Below are 16401 nucleotides of genomic sequence, written 5' to 3' on the forward strand. Positions count from 1 at the left end.
CAGGCGCCGCAGTGGGAAATACTCGCAGGGGTTCAGGGGGTGCTCACTCACCAGATGATCATGAAAAAAGGCACTGCAAAGGCTTCGGACGTGACGCCGTGGAGCAGGGACTGCAGCGAGCTAGGGAAGGTGCTCACCGTCTTGGGGACCACATCCCACGTGGTGTTGAAGTTGGTGAATGGCCCGCAGGCTTTCGAGGAAGGGATGCTGCCAGGACACAGACCACGGAGCTCAGTGAGGCTGAGGGTCCCTCCTTGGAACACCCACAAGTCTTTGTACACAGTGACCTGTGAGAAACCGCCTGACCTCGTGGCTTTCTGGAATATTCTGATCAAATCTCATCATGTCTCTAGACCTGACTTTCAGTTTACAGGAAATTCAGGACAGAAGGACAGTGACACGGTGAGAAAATAATCAGACAAATCCAGAATGTGGGGATATGAGTCTCCAGTTTCTTAACGTAGAGGTGAGGGAACTGGCCTGGATTCTTTGAAGAATCAAAGATTAAGAGACTAAAAAGACATAATGATCAAAAGCAATGGGTAAAACTTGAAAGATCCTCACTTTAAAAATAAAGCTATGAAAGACTATTTGGGGACACTGGGAGAAATTTGAAAATGGCAGGAATATGATGCTCGTATTTTCTGAGGTGTGCTAATGTGATTGTGGACGCATAGGAAGGAGAATGTCTTCAGTTTTAGGAACTTTGCACTCACGTATTTACGGATAAACACCATGGCATCCCCAATTTAATTTTAAATGGTTCATCACACACACAAAAATGTATGCACAGAGAGAGAAAACAACTGCAGCAAAATGTGAACATTTGGGACAGTCAGTTGAAGGGTATATGAGTTTTCACAATGGCTATTTCTTCAACTTTTCTATAGGTTTGAAAGTTTTCAAAATAAAAAGTAGGGAAAAAAGTAAAATTACAATGGAAAAAAATTAAATTAAGCCCTATAAAGAATTGCCTACATTCATATGACAAAGTTCTGTGTATAAGATTTTCTATTACAATCCTATTTTAATGATAAAAACAAATTCCTGGGGCCAGCCCAGTGGCTCAGGAGGTTGGAGCTCCATGCTCCTAATGCCAAAGGCTGCCGGTTCGATTCCCACATGGGCCAGTGGGCTCTCAACCACAAGGTTGCCGGTTGATTCCTCGACTCCCAAAAGGGATGGTGGGCTCCGCCCCCTGCAACTAAGGTTGAACACGGCACCTTGAGCTCCTGGATGGCTCAGTTGGTTGGAGTGCATCCTCTCAACCACAGGGTTGCAGGTTCATCTCCCGCAAGGGATGGTGGGCTGCGCCCCCTGCAACTAACAACGGCAACTGGACCTGGAGCTGAGCTGCGTACTCCACAACTAAGACTGAAAGGACAACAACTTGACTTAGAAAAAGTCCTGGAAGTACACACTGTTCCCAATAAAGTCCTGTTTCCCTTCCCTAATAAAATCTTTAAAAAGCAAACAACAAAAAAACCAAATTCCTGAAAATCATCTATGTGTTGTTTAAGAAAATGAATGAACAATTTATGATCCACTCATATAATGGAAGACTAAAGAGGGCAGGGCAGGGGAAAAAGAAAGAAAAAAAGAAAGAAAGAAAGAGCCACCGAGACAGACACACACGTAGATATAACTGTCTCCCAGAGAGAAACTAAGTAAGGAGTAGGGAAATAGGATTGGAAAATGAATTTCCACTATATACTGTTTTATGCTTTTTGGGTTTTGTGCCATGTGAATGTATTTATTCTTTTTTTTTTTTTTAAGTCAAAGCTAAGAAATATTTTTAAAGAATGAGAGTCCTAAATGTGCTGGCATAGAAAAAGGCACAACATAAAACTAAGAGGAAAAAATAAGCTGCCAAACAGGATTACAGTATTATTCCATATGTATTTTTTTTAAATAAATACATTTTTTCATAATGAATTTTTAGAAACATTCATAAACCATTAACAGTGGTTACCTGTGCAGAATGGAACGAAGGTGAGGAGAGGAACAATTTTTTCTCTTAAGTTATACTCTTCTGTACTATTTGCAATTCTTTTATATATAATACATATTACTATAACAATAAAAACAATAAAAATATACATTCAAATTACTTAAAAAACAAAATGCAAGAGAGAGATTCAAAGTTCAAGGATTTTAATTTAAAGATGAAGAAATGAAATTCCGTGAGAGTGTAAGTCAGGGATTGGCAAACTAGAGCCCATGGGCTAAATCTGGCCCACCACTTGTTGTTTTATAAATAAAGTTTTATTGGAACAGGGTCACACCCATTAGTTTATATATTGTCTATGGCTGCTTTCCAGATACTACAGAGTAGAGTTGAATAGCTGCGAAAGACACCACATGGCCCACAAAGCCTAAATTATTTACTTTCTTGTCCTTTCCAGAAAAAGTTTGCCAGCCTCTTGTATAAATGGTTAAACCCCTAGGGATTGGCATCACTGGGGCTCGAAACCTCAACTTCTGATCCTCAGTCCTTTCAAATTCCACACTAGAGTCATATGTTAAATATCTTTATACCCTAGTATCTAGCATAGTGCTTGGCACATAGAAGGTAATAAATAAATGTTTGCTAAGTGCAAACCCTCAACCACAATGGCAGGAATGTGGGTGACTTCCTGTTTTCTGTTTTATCCTACACTCGGTTTTCTTCTACTGTGTAGAAGAAACTCGGTTTTCTTCTACAATGACCATTTATTATTTTCATAACCAGAAACACAAAAACAATCCAAACGGAGGACGAGGAGACAGGGCTTAGGAAAAGGGAGCTGGGTAAGACAGACTCAACTGACACTCTTAGAAACAATGGTGACCCTGCAAGTCCAAGTTCCAGAATGGACCAAGACATTCCAGCATCCAGAGGGAGATTTCCAAGCAAGAGTGGGCCTGGCTAAGCCTGGAGCGACTTACTGACCTCCGCAGGTGACACACGGTGAGGAAAGCCCATGAAGAATGCAACAGACCCTTGCACGTGAGAGAAGGACATGCCAGGAAGCAGGGATAGGTTCTAGAAAACAAAGTCGTACTTACTGTGCCATGCTGATTGTCAGAGGTATTATTGCCAAACACAGTCCAATCAACAGCACCAACAGGAAGAAGAAATTGGAGTTGGATGCTCTGAACTGCTTTGGGGACGGTCTGCAGGTATGAATAAGACTCATCTAAGGGGAGGGAGAGAAAGAAAAAGAATTCAGAGTACGGTCTCCTTGACAACAAATGAGCACATTCACACACTACGGTGGGAATGTAAGTGGGTCTAACCTTTCTAGAGGGCAGTCAGCACTGTAGATCCAGAATGGAAAGTGTTTAATCCAGATCCCCACGCTGGGGGATTCATCTTGATGAGAAAATAGGAAAAATGGGCCAAAATACATAGATGTAGTGGATGGAGGTGTACTGCTTACAGTTGTTGATAATGGAGTAAATGGGAGCAAGCAAAAGAGCTATCACTCAGGGTCCTCATGGATTAAAGTGCATCCACACATGGTCTACCCTGTACCCTTTAGAAAGGACGAGAAAGGGAGCTTTGCGTCCTACAAGGCACTATGAAATGGGAAAGGTCGATTCCAGCACCCTGTCCCATAGCTCACCAAAGTTTTGAAAACGCACGCTTTCTAGGGGTCTAAATGTATATTAAATGGATCTGCCGTCATATATAACAAATTGAGAGAGATTTGCCTTGAATTTTTTTCACAAGCGTTTTTGTTTTTTTCTGATAGCAAAAAGAAATATTTCCACGGAGGGAAAGACGACGTGAAGGCAATACCAAGTGGGGAGAGGGAGAGAGGTATAGTCACAGCATACACTTTCTCTTTAATATTTTTCAAAGAGGCATCAGGCTCTTCTGACTTCAGCAGCAGCCAAAGTATCTTCTGAGTGGAGGTCACTGAGTACCCAGAGCACCCAGTGTCCCGTGTCGGGGCAACTGGCCGGTCAGGCCTGGAGTGAGCGTCAGAACTCTGCCCGGTGCCCGTGGCCCATACCACTGTCCCCACACTTTCTTTACTGTGCTACACACTGGGAAGCCACTGGCCAACCAGTGTTTTCTGGAAAGGGAAAATGTTCCTAAGACCTTTCTCACATCCATCTCTCCTTCGCTGACTTCATTCAAATGAAAGCATCAAAAACTCTTCAAAGGCCAAAACATCACAGCAGAAAGTTTTGCCCAATTCAAGGCCCTGCTTACCCGTTTAAGTGGCTCTGGAGTGAGATAAGCCTGGTTTTAAATCCTAGGAGTCACGTGTAAGCTGTGTGACCTTGGACCAGTTACTTAACCTGTCTGAACTTCAGCTTCCTAAGTGTTCAGCAGAGTCGGGGTACATGGTATTATTAGCATCTGCTATTATCCTCGCCATTATTATTAATAGTATTATTATTTCCATTTCTGAATCCTCAGGGCTTAGCATAATAAGTAATCAACACACGTCGGGCTTGTTAACAGAGGGTTCCTCTGGGAGAAGAGATGAAACAATCCACATCTGGACTGTTTCAATGTTTAATGTTGAGCATACATTGCCTCTATAATAAAGGAAAAAGTTTTATGAACAAGCCCAGATAGGTCAGTGGTCTGCGGGGCCACTTCTCCCATTAAGCATTTAGTTCAAGCACAGTGCATAGGGCCTGCAAGCTGTTCAAGAACCTACACAAATAACTGAGACCTGGAACTACATGCACTGGCTCAAAAATCCAAACAGAAAACTACAACATTTAAATGAATCAACGTTCCCTTAAACATCCCCAAAATGTACCACAGTCAACTGATCAATCAATTGCAACAGTGACGACATATAAAACTGACCCTTAAATCACGGGAGCAAAACAATTCTTAACAAAACTCTCAAACTTATGAAAACGTGACAATCCATCCAGTCTTTCTGCCAGAATACATCTATATATCCAATAAGGGACATCATTTTGATACATCTGACAGGATGCAGGTGAGCTCCAAACAGACAGCTTTCAAATTCAAGCAAGAATGGTTCAGGGTACCTCCTTACCTCTTTCACATAGAAGATGACAATGAATTTCAAGGTTGCAATGGCAGGGAGAAGGGGTGAGAAAAAGGCTCCGATCCAGCAAATGGTTTGCCCATAAACGATCCCCAGAACATTGTCAGGAATGGCAAATTCCTGCTGTCCCCAGCACTGCATCAGCTTCCAAGAGGAACCGTAGGTCACCAGGAGCCTGGAAACAAATGGGACCATTTCTCACTTGGACACAAAGCGCCTGCCACAGCCACAGAACCACGTCTCCGAAATCAGGGCTGTTTCCACACAGATCCCTCATGGACACTGGTTCGTCACAAATCGAGAAGATTCACAGCAGAGTGAATTCTGGAATCATGAAGACCACGGTCCTAGTCTCAGATCGACAACTTGCGAGCCAAATAAATTTCGACAAGGCTCATTTTTCTCATCTGGAATGTGGGGGGATTGTAACACAACCTACCTGACCAGCTTGTGGTGACAATGCATGACCTGGGCAGTCTCTGTGCTCTGGCTTGCCATTGAGCCCCAGATGTCATGGGTATCCACACAGAAAATGGCTTGTGAGGACGCTACCACCTAGCATGCTGGAATCCCAGAAATTTCCTGAGGGCAAGCGGCCTGAGGTAAACACACACCGTTGTTCACTGGGGCACTGTATTAGGAGAAATACTGGCAACAACATATATGCCCATCAGCAGGGACTGGGCTGACAAATGATAAGCCATGGATATAGTGGAATATTAGACAGTCCTTAAAATGAATGCGGAAAATCCATGTGTCCTGGTGTGGAAAGTTCATGATATTTTGTTTGTAGAGGGTACAAAAAAGAAAGCTACAGACCTATGTGGATGTAATGTGATCCCATTTAGGGGTAGGGGAAAGAATATTTCTCTCAGGACTGTGTGTCTACTTATACATGTATTTATGCAAATGTGTTTTTGTTTTCAAGGACTGCTGGATCTTCCCCAAAGTGTATCAACGGCCACCTCTGAGGAGTCGGGCGGCAACAAACAAAATCTCCCACTATTCTCCAGACTTCTGTATTTACCTAAATTCTAAATACTTTTGAATTTTCAATAAGCACATATTCATGTCATGTTTGTGTAATTTTTTAAAAGAAAAGTTTCTATTTTAATGTTTATTTTTCAGGGCCTACTGGACCTCTGACGTGCCTGGAGAATTTGTAGATATGGGTAAAAAACTGATTACGTGAATAGTGTTTCACTTAAGGCCACTAAAGGAGATGCTGAGAATTTTTAAAATGATGGCATAGTAACAATAATCATCATGGTGACAGTGAACGTTCTGTCTAGTTCTGATGCCTGGAGTGTTCTTAGCACTTTCATCTGCGTTTTCTCATTTAATCCTCCTCCAATACTATGGGGTGGGTACTGCTACTATCCCCATTTCACAGGTGGGAAAATAGGCATGGTGCTTACATAACTTGCCCAAGGTCACCTGACTAGCAAGTGGCAGTGCTGGGGCTTGAACCCACACCAGGAAATGTGGTGTCCACTGTGGCTTGGAGGGTTTCCACGGACAGGCGCCGGGGTTGTGCTGACAGCAGGAAGCCATGTCCACTGAAGCCCCATGGAAAGCAGTGCCATTTCCGCTCTTCCCGTGGCCTCTCTGAGGGGGACCGATGGCCTGGCACTGTCTGAACGTCACTGTATGGTTGTCAGTGGTTTCCAGGGACTGTGGAATCATCCAGCACTTTATGGAGAGCCGCTGTGAGAAGATCCTCCCGCTGGGGCAGGAGCAGGGGTGGGAGGAGTGGGGGCAGAGAAGAGCGAGGTATCCCTCACACTTACTTTCTAGGAAAATCCACAAAAAGCGTCATGGCCAAGATGATAATGAGATCAAAGATCATCAGCTTGTACATTTCCTGCCCAACTTGGGTCTCCCAGCACTGAAAGCAGAGACAGGAAGAGACGCTGAGACCCGACTGGGGCAGGGCAAGCCAGGTTCTCAGACTCCTCCCAACGCCCTTTCCATCCCCAGATCCTGCTGCCTCCGGAGGCCACCAGCTGACGCCGCCATGGATTCCAGCACAGGCTTTGGTTTCCACGCCCTTAGAGGTGGCTGGTGTGCCAGACTGCCGTGCAGCAAGAGTGGATCAACTGGGACACAGACCTGTGGCTTCAAGGTTGTTCTCTGACCACGAGCCTGTTATTCCCAAATGACCCACCCAGTAGGACGCTCCCATCCCCGCAGCCTCACCGGGTAGAGTTTTTGGTTGTAGCCACAAAGCTCACACGAGTTGTTATCACAGGATGTGATCTTGGAGCCTAGGGTGAAGACCAGCACACAGATGGTGGCCAGCCGCATGAAGACACACCTGCAGGAAGAGAGGGAGGAGAGAGGAGGGGAAGAACAGGCCCTGGGGCAGGCTGGGCCCTTGGGACGGGGCTAGGGAGCAGAGACGCAAACCCACAAACAGGCCGTGTTTCTGTCTGGGATGATGAGCAAGTTTTGGAAACAGATAGTGGTGAGGATGGCTCAACATTGGGAATGTAGTTAATGCCACTGAGTTGTATACTTAAAACTGGCAACCTTCATGTTAATATCTTACCACTGTTTTTTTCAAATCGCAGAAAAAAAAGATAAAAAGCTGGGAACTCCTGCATCTATGATAATATAGCCACGCGACAGAACTTTATGCATTTCTGAAAAAGAACGAATTGAATCTCCTAAGTTATCAGCTTTGAGAGATGTCTGATATATTGGAAAATGGGAAAAGTACACTGCAGAGTTTTGCATCCATGCAATCCTATTTCTAAAAGAAAACAAAACGTGTAAGCGTTGGCATGAACGAGAGGAACCATGCAGATTAGGGCTGCCTGGGAAAGCAGGATTCAAGAACGTATATATAGTAAGTGCGATTTTTTTTAAAGATACTTTTCTATTGTGTGGTTTGTAATAAAAAATAAATAAAACAGAAACATAAAGTGGGAAAAAGGAAGAAGCTAGTCCACACCATCTGCTCACTGTTCTCATTATTCAGTATCCACCTGACACTACGCGCCTCCCGGTGGGGCGAGAACCCAGCTCCACCGAGGTTTCCAAATCAGAAACTGAAACGGAATCTAACAACAAGTCTGAATCTACACAGTAGTTTACAGCGACTATAGGTACAGAAAATAAAACGCACCATGAAGAAACAATGAACTAAATCCAGACTAGCGGACATTCTACAGGACAAGTACCCCAGTTTCTCGCATAACACAAGGGCAGGGGAAATTCTTAAAAGAATAAAAGGGACTTAAGAGACATAACCACCAAACATAGCTCGTGGTCTTTGTTTGGACCCTGGTTTGAACAAACCAATCGTCCAAGTCCATCTGCATTTCCAGCAGGGAACGGACTTAATTTTATTAGGAGTCATGATGGTTATGTTAAAAATAAACAAAGTCCTTGTTACTTAGGGATATACTGAAGTGTTTACAGGTGAAATGACATTGTTGCCTGAGATTTGCTTAAAACACTCCAGCAGAAGTGGGGGGAGAAGCTGAAAGCAGACTAGCAAAACGTTGGTAAGTGGAACATAAAGGGGGATTGTGGTACCATTTGTTCCGTTTGAAAATTTCTAAAATAAAAAGTTGTGTTTTTCTTTTTTTAAAGATATGCAAATGCAATGTGAGACATTTGAGAAGCTTGTTTCACACAGCCCCCACCTGGTCCTCTTCAACTTATTTGGGTTGACTCGCTGCATCCTGCTTTACGCCTGTCATTTTTTAAACGACACAGAGTAGTTCTTTGAAAGGAGAAGAGATATTACAGCAACTTATAAACAGTCAACTGTAGCCCACACTGCAGGTGACCTGGGCATATTTTCTCAGCACTCCCTATTCCAGCAAATGCCTCATGTTCTTACTGCAAGTGCTTGTACCTCTCCACCCAAGGCGCATGTGTGGGATTAGTGGGTAGAAGTGTGGGAGACTTAATGTTTCTGGGAGCGGCCACCCTTAGGCGGTAGAGGCTGAATATCTGGTTTGGTGGGAAAACTCTCAGATATTGCCCACACAACTCCGAGTTACCCAGCAGGACTGGACCCCAGTTGCTAGGCAGCGGCGACTTGCTCAGTAACATTCTTGGTCAGCTGCCTTCCCTTCTCTCTCTTACTTCCTCACTCCCCTTGTTATTTCGAACATCTTCAGAGCATCACCGCCTCCTAGGGCCTATGCCCTCTGCTGTCGAAGTGCTAATACATGAACCAAAAATATACTATTGATAAGTAGACTCTTACATCAAATAGATTTCACCGCACGTGCAAAGTCTAATTCATTCATGGGGATTGTCGGAATGTTGAAGGGGCTTCTTGGCTCAGCAGGAAAAGGTGCCACAATTGATGAGCAATGTCTGCCAAGGGCAAGGGAGCAGGCAAGTGGTTGGTGATCTGCGTGGCATGTCTAGGCATTACCTAAGGATTGTCAGCCGGATCTCAAAGCCTGGGGAATAATCCTCATAGTGGATGATCTTGGCGAAGATCATTGGGGTGACAAAATTGGCCAGCGTGATCACGATAGAAGGCAGGTACAATATCAAGAGGTTCTCTCCAAAAATCATCTTGTCAATTTCCTATGAAGATAAGAAAACTGGTCAAGAGTATAATAAGGAAGGTTATGTCACAAATGAGTCGACCTTAAAAGAACTCAGCTATACCTATGTCATTACACTGTACACCTTAAACGTACATGGGGCTATATGTCGATTATACCTCAATAAAACTGGAAGAAAAAAAAGAACTCAACTATACGTGTTTACTAGCAAAAAAACAAAATGAAATTCGTATGTCATTCAACATGGCCCCTACCACGAGCCATCTCCTTCCTCAGGTGTTCAAATAGAAGAAACGTTAGCTAACACCATACTAGAAGAAAAATGAGCTCTATTGGATTAATTTAGGTGAGGTATAAAAAAATCCATGTATCAATGGTCAATGTAAGTATTTTCAAGGCTGTGATACTAATTGACTTAGATTAGCCATTCTCTTTCTTTCATAATAATAGACTATTTAGCCACAGATATGGCTACGCAGATAAAACTAAATGTCCCGGCCTCCCTTACAGCTAGGTATAGCCATCTGACTAAATTCTGGCCAAAGGGATGTGAGTAGAAGTTTTAAGTGCAACCTCCAGGTCATGACCTTGAAGGGGAGGGGTGTGCCCTCTCCATCTCCTTTCCATTGGCTGGAATGTGGATGTGGGAAACTATCAAGTACTACACAGAAGAGGGTCACACCATAAGGATGGCAGAGCCACAGATGGAAGGAACCTGGGCTCCTGATGATTGACTTCATGAAGCAGAGGCACAACCAACTTGGGTTTTTAAAAACCACTATTATTTTGGGTAAACTGAGGCCCCAACGAGGTAAGTAGAGAACTTGGGGATTACATCAGGCAGTTCAGCTGGATTTGAATTTGTGAATTCCAAGAGGAATAGGTATCCCAAATACTCCATTTTGGATTTTTTTTTTTTTAAGTGGAAATTGGTCACCTCTGAATTTTGGTTCTCTGTCATATCAGCCAAATTTGTATCCCTGTACGTAAAATAGAAGTGATGATGGTATCTGTCTCAGAGGTTTACAAGGCACTTAGCATAACGTCCAACCAGAGTAAAAGCTAAATTGACTTTCATGCAGTCCTTACTTTTTTCATGTGTTCCTGCGAGAATATAGTTGCTCTATAGATTGCATAAAAGCATGCTGCTAGGACGGCCAGCACAATACAGTTCAAAAACAGTCTCAAAGAGTAAATCCGTATTGTTTCTTCTGAGGTCCTTTCTGCTATTTTCTGCCGTATTCTTTCTTCCTCCAGGTCGGCCTAAGGACCAAAGAAAACTCATTTGTGAGTCAGGGGTGGAACCTCTATTTCATCACCATAACACTCCCTCTCCATCTTTTAGACTCCCCTTCAATATTCATCTCCCCCAAGACACCTTCCAGATGAAACCTAACTAGTTTGCATGTCTACTACATAAGGCTTAAGTCAAGGGAGCACCACCTATTTAAGTATTCAATTAGACTTTGCATTAAATGTGAAAAGAGAACTATAAGCTAGTCACGACATTACTTATATATATTGTATATGTTATTTCTTTAAACAGTATATAGGTGGGTGGTTTGTTTGTTTTTCTAACCCAATCTGTTTCTAATAGAAGAATTCAATCTATTCATATTTAGTCTAACAAATAACGCATTTGATTTGTTTTCTTCATCTTACTTTATTCCGCTTTGATGTAACTGTCCCCTCCTCCCTTTTTTCCCCCCCGGTAGGTTTGATCACGATGCTATTTATGACGCCTTCTCTCCTTATTAGCTTTAGAAATTCTCTTCTACTTTTTCACATTCTCTCCACTCAACTTTATCATCCTAGTATTCCGTCCTTAGTCTTATTCCTTCTGGTATAAGCCATGTTTATGACAGGTTCTCACACAGTAGAAAAATAACCAGGGTGACAAAGGAAGAAGGAAGGCACCATCTCCTCGTACCTGCTGGCATGTCCCCATCTCTCTTCCCAGCCCCACTGCACCAGCTCCATGCTTGAGCCTAAAGTGATCAACCCCAGGAAGCTGTGAGCTGCAAAAAGCTCTGGAAAACCACAAAGGAGAGACTTGCTAAGCACTGGGGACCACCGGGCCCCCACCTCCCTCCTCTGCAAGCTGCACACCTGCCTCCCAAGACATGACCATTCTGGCAAGGAAGCCACGGAGGAAACCCCAGCAGCACTCACTCGAAGCTCATATCGCAGACTGCTGTGTTTCAGGTCAGCCATGCTGCGGCTGGTGATACAGAAGTCCCAGCCGGCAAAGATCTTGTTGCAGTAACTCTGAGAATGTTCCTCACTCCGGATCAGGCTGATTTTGAAGCCCTCCACCGACCTGACCACAAAACACAATCATGCTTCTGATCAGAACAACAACAAAATACAGGCCACAGATGGGCTTTGTCTGGAATAAAACAGTTACACATAGCTGCCTGTTCCCCCCATTCTGACACGGTCAGGTGTTGGACCATCCTAAATATACATGGCAGCTAACCAGGCATCTCGTTATATTGAAAATCATTTCCTTTCATCCACCCGATGGCTCTTCTCAGAGAACCCAAACTCGTTAACACAGGCTAGCGGTCCTGCATGATGCCATCTTTTCTCCCTGATGGCCACTCTGCTGATACTACACTGGCTTTTTCTCCTTTTCATAAACATGCAAACCTCTACCCCTGCCTCAGGACCTTTATCCTTAAAGTTCCTGCTACCCTCTCCTGGGACAGTTCTTCCCTGACTCCTCCTGTGGCTGCTTTCTTCCCATCTTTCAGGTTTCGGCTCAAATTGTCCCTCCATGGATTCACCACCACCCCATCTAAAGCTGTGACCGCCCCCCCACTTCATCTTAGCCTCTTTCACTTCCTTCCCAGCAATGAGCCTACTCTGAAATTATCTTATTTATCTCTTCACTGCTTATAGCCCTTCACTCTGACTACATTTTAAATTCCTTGAGGACAGTTACCCTGGCTGCCTTGCTACCTTTTTATCCAGAATGCCTGGACCATAATACGGCCACTATCCAATTGATGGATAAATGACCAAAATAGTAAATTAACCAAATATTTCGCGAGCAGCTGTTTAGGTCAGATGCAACTCTGTTGCACACTTCATAACTGTTATGCACGCAAATGCTTTCATGGAAAAAATACACTTTGGCACTTAATGCTACAAATATGTCAGATGCCACCCACTGTAGATGAAACAGGGTGTTCTAGGATTTACTAGTGAGTTGTAAGGACAATAAGAAGTGGAAGGAATTATAGCAATAAGTCATTCTGCCAGATTTATACCAGAACCCCCTGGGGTGCTTTTCCAAAATGCAGACTCCCAAGTGGTTTCACACCCTGAGATTTTTACTGCAGTGGGGCTCAAGTGGGGTCCAGAAATGTGTTATTTTATAAAGCTCCATGGTGATGCTGACGTCCCATCCCAGGTGAAAACATCTGATTTAGACCAAACCCACAGATGAGAAAGCTAAGGTGCAGAGAAGAGAAAATTTACAGATGAGAAAGCTAAGGTGCAGAGAAGAGAAAATTATTTCCCTAGAATCGAGTTAGTGGCAGAACCGGAAACAAATTTGACGATGACGATGACGACGACGACGATTTTAATTTAGTAAAGGTTTACCAGGCGCCAGGCCCAGTGCAACGTTCTTTATCTGCCTTGTTTCAGTGAATCCCCCATCAAGCAGGTGTGCACATTTCATAGATGAAGAAAGTGAGATTTAAGAGGAAAAGTGACGTTCGAACTGTGGTCTCTGGATCCCAAAGTCCTGCTCTTTGCCACTCCGTAGCACTTCCTCCTCCCAGGTGGGCATGTCCCGGTTACATCACACCCAGCCCTCCCTCCTGTCTTCCCAGGAAGCAATCGAGGCGCTGAGGCGAGGAGCTTGAGAAGATCTGGGGGTGGATTCACTATTCGGCTCATAAAGCTTATTTTTTCTTTGGGGCCCCTTCCAAGGCCCTGGGAGCACCTGTAGCAATGGGTTCCTATGATCCTGTTGTTTTTATTTTTTCAGAACCTACAAAAGATATTTTTCCATTCTTTGTCTTAAAGAGGGCCCCTCCAAATCGTCTAAACTGCAGGTCCATAAACTTGCATCTGCCTCTGCCGTCATCACAGAGCAGCAAAGCCAGAACCCCAATCAACCCACATTTCTTTACCAAGCACATCTCTGCCCCTCCAAATGAGCCATGGCTCCTTCTCATCCACACGCTGCCCGTCTGGGTGGGGAATGGACTCACAGCAGGTCATTTTCATCTCATAGCTTCTGACTCAGGAGATGAGAGCCCAGCTGGGCTATAGGGCTTTCTCTGGGGTGGCGAACCCTGGTCTCCACGGAGTTTGACAAACTCAGACCCCATCATCCTGGTCTCTTTTACATCTGGCTTCTAGGCCCGCTCATGCTCTCACGTGACAATGAAGTGGGAAAGAGAGGTGCCCATCCCGACCCTGTCTGCCAAGCAACCCCCTTGGGGCAGAGACAGCAAGCCGTCCCTCAGAAACGTGTGGTTTCCCTTCCCTAGTTCAGTGTTAGGGCTGAGCAGTGGCTGCCAGCCAGGGACACCTCTCCTGCAGGTCACTGTGGTCATGTGACGAAGCTGGAGCCAATGGAATCTGAGTGATGTGGGTCGTAGCCCATAAACACCTTCCACGTGAACCTCCTCCATGGTTGTTCTCCCTCCCAGCCCCCAAGACGAACCTCAGAGCCACACACTGAAGATGGCTGAACCCAGGCCAACTCGAGTCACAGAGCGACTAATCTGTGCCCCACTCGGAACTTCATGCAAGAAAGTTATATAACTTCTACTGTGTTTGGGCTGTCGTACTTTTTGACAAGTTGTCTGTTAGTCATTCAAGTAATTCATATTCCTCGCTTTTCTTTTCTTGGGAATGAGCGTCTCCCACTCAACCAGCTGTCTACCATAGAAAACGCCATGTTTTCCCGTTACCCTAACCCACTGGCCATGGTTGAAGGGTCAGGGTTGGGTACCTGAAGGAAGCAGAACCAATAAGTCTCCTCAAAGGATTTCAGAACTAGTGACTCAGAGAGTCCACATAAGGAAGCTGCCCCCAGGAGAATTAGAGACGAAGGAGCTCTTGCTTTTAGATGTTTCAAAGCCATACTTGTCTCCTTGTCCTTCTTCTAATTAAAGTTTCTTCCCTTCCTTGGTTCCCTGAGCCACTCAATTGCTCTTTGTCCCAGTTAGTTAGAGTTGGGTTTCTGCCATTCGCAACCCAAGAGAGACCTGGTTAGCATACACACCAGATCAAAGATAAGGTTAGGGAGGGAGAATGGCCGTGGCAAACGGGCACGATAATGAGTGAAGAACTCAGGCTGCTGTGCCAGCTCCCAGAGCCTGTCTCCATCACCTCCAGGTTTCCACAGCCTCCAACACACCCACAAAACTTTCCCCCACAAAGCCCAACCCTGGATCCTGCTAATCCGTTGGGCAATGGTTCGCAGAGTCCATGACCTCCAATAAACTCCAGCCATCAGTGTAACTGAAAGAAAACACAGTGATAAGATCAAACATTACCTCTTCACGATCCAAAGAAGGCTCAGCGCCAGGTAGGCAATTGTGCTTAACAAATAAGCCAGGGGCAGATCATAGGTGAAGTTCTGAAATTTCACCCCGTCAATGGTGTAACGCCCATAAAAGAGGCTGGTCTCCTCCAAGAAACCCTGAAACAAAGCCAAGGGCATGAGGTCAGACTGGTGAGTTCACTGCAGGGAACCAAGAGACCAGCCTCTGCCTCAAGAATTCACATTCCGGTGTCATTATTATTATCCCCAGATACTGGAACAACCTCGGAGGTACAAGGGGTACTCAGTCAACGTTTGGGGAATAAAGCACAGCCAAAACCTAAGCACTAAAAATACAGGTGTAGGATCCAAAAATGAAATTAACAAAACAATTTCATGTGCAATAACAGCAAAAAGAATACTATACGTAGGAATCGATTTAACAAGTGAGATGGAAATCTTATATGAAAAAAATGTTTAAAGACCTAAATAAATGGAAAAACATCCCATATTTATGAATCAGAAGATCCACGGCAATGCTCCCCAAATTGATGTGCAGATTCAACACAACCCTATCAGAATCCCCTCTGGCTTCTTTGTAGAAACTGACAATCTAATCCTAGAATTCATATGGAATTGCAAGGGACCCAGAATTGCCTAAACAATCTTGAAAAAGAAGAACAAAGTTGGACGACTCACATGTCAATTTCAAAACTGACTTCAAAACAACAGTAAGCAAAATAGTGTGGCACTAGCATACGAAAAGACATATATATCGAGCAATCGAACAGAACTGAGTCCAAAAATGAACCCACACATATATGGTCAATTGATTTTTTTTTTTTAATTTTTATTGGGGAATATTGGGGCACAGTGTGTTTTTCTAGGACCCATCAGCTCCATGTCAAGTTGTTGTTTTCAATCTAGTTGTGGGGGCGCAGCTCAGCTCCAGGTCAAGTCGTTGCCTTCAGTCTAATGCGGAAGGCACAGCTCATTGGCCCATGTGGGAATCGAACCGGTGACTTTGGTGTTATAAGCCCTGTGCTCTAACCACTGAACCAATCGGCCACCCCGTCAATTGATTTTTGACAAGGGGAAAGAATAGTCTTTTCAAGAAATGGTGCTGAGACAACTGGACAACCACATACAAGGAAATGAACTTGAACCCCTACCTTGCACCATATATAAAAGTAATCTTAAATGGATCAAAGACCTACTGTAAGACCCAAAGCTATACAACTCCTAAAAGTAAATAGAGAGCTAAATTTTCATGACCTTGGATTTGGCAATGGATTTTAGATATGACACCAAAAGCACAAGCAAT

General features: G+C 44.1%; 1 protein-coding gene across 2 annotated transcripts in view; it reads right to left on the bottom strand.

Annotated features, from left to right (window-relative positions):
- The window catches only part of TMC7 (transmembrane channel like 7), a 40431-nt gene that overhangs the window by 3474 nt on the left and 20556 nt on the right, over positions 1-16401 (bottom strand). For both annotated transcript variants that reach the window (XM_033101986.1, XM_033101987.1), the window contains 9 exons: positions 15091-15236; positions 11738-11885; positions 10655-10828; positions 9427-9584; positions 7227-7344; positions 6818-6915; positions 5016-5202; positions 3049-3179; positions 52-207 (listed from right to left, as the gene is read on the bottom strand). In XM_033101986.1, the coding sequence (XP_032957877.1) occupies positions 52-207; positions 3049-3179; positions 5016-5202; positions 6818-6915; positions 7227-7344; positions 9427-9584; positions 10655-10828; positions 11738-11885; positions 15091-15236 (1316 nt within the window). The remainder of the gene's footprint in view (positions 1-51; positions 208-3048; positions 3180-5015; positions 5203-6817; positions 6916-7226; positions 7345-9426; positions 9585-10654; positions 10829-11737; positions 11886-15090; positions 15237-16401) is intronic.

Source organism: Rhinolophus ferrumequinum (genome assembly GCF_004115265.2).
Source record: "Rhinolophus ferrumequinum isolate MPI-CBG mRhiFer1 chromosome 15 unlocalized genomic scaffold, mRhiFer1_v1.p scaffold_54_arrow_ctg1_1, whole genome shotgun sequence".
Lineage (NCBI taxonomy): Eukaryota > Metazoa > Chordata > Mammalia > Chiroptera > Rhinolophidae > Rhinolophus > Rhinolophus ferrumequinum.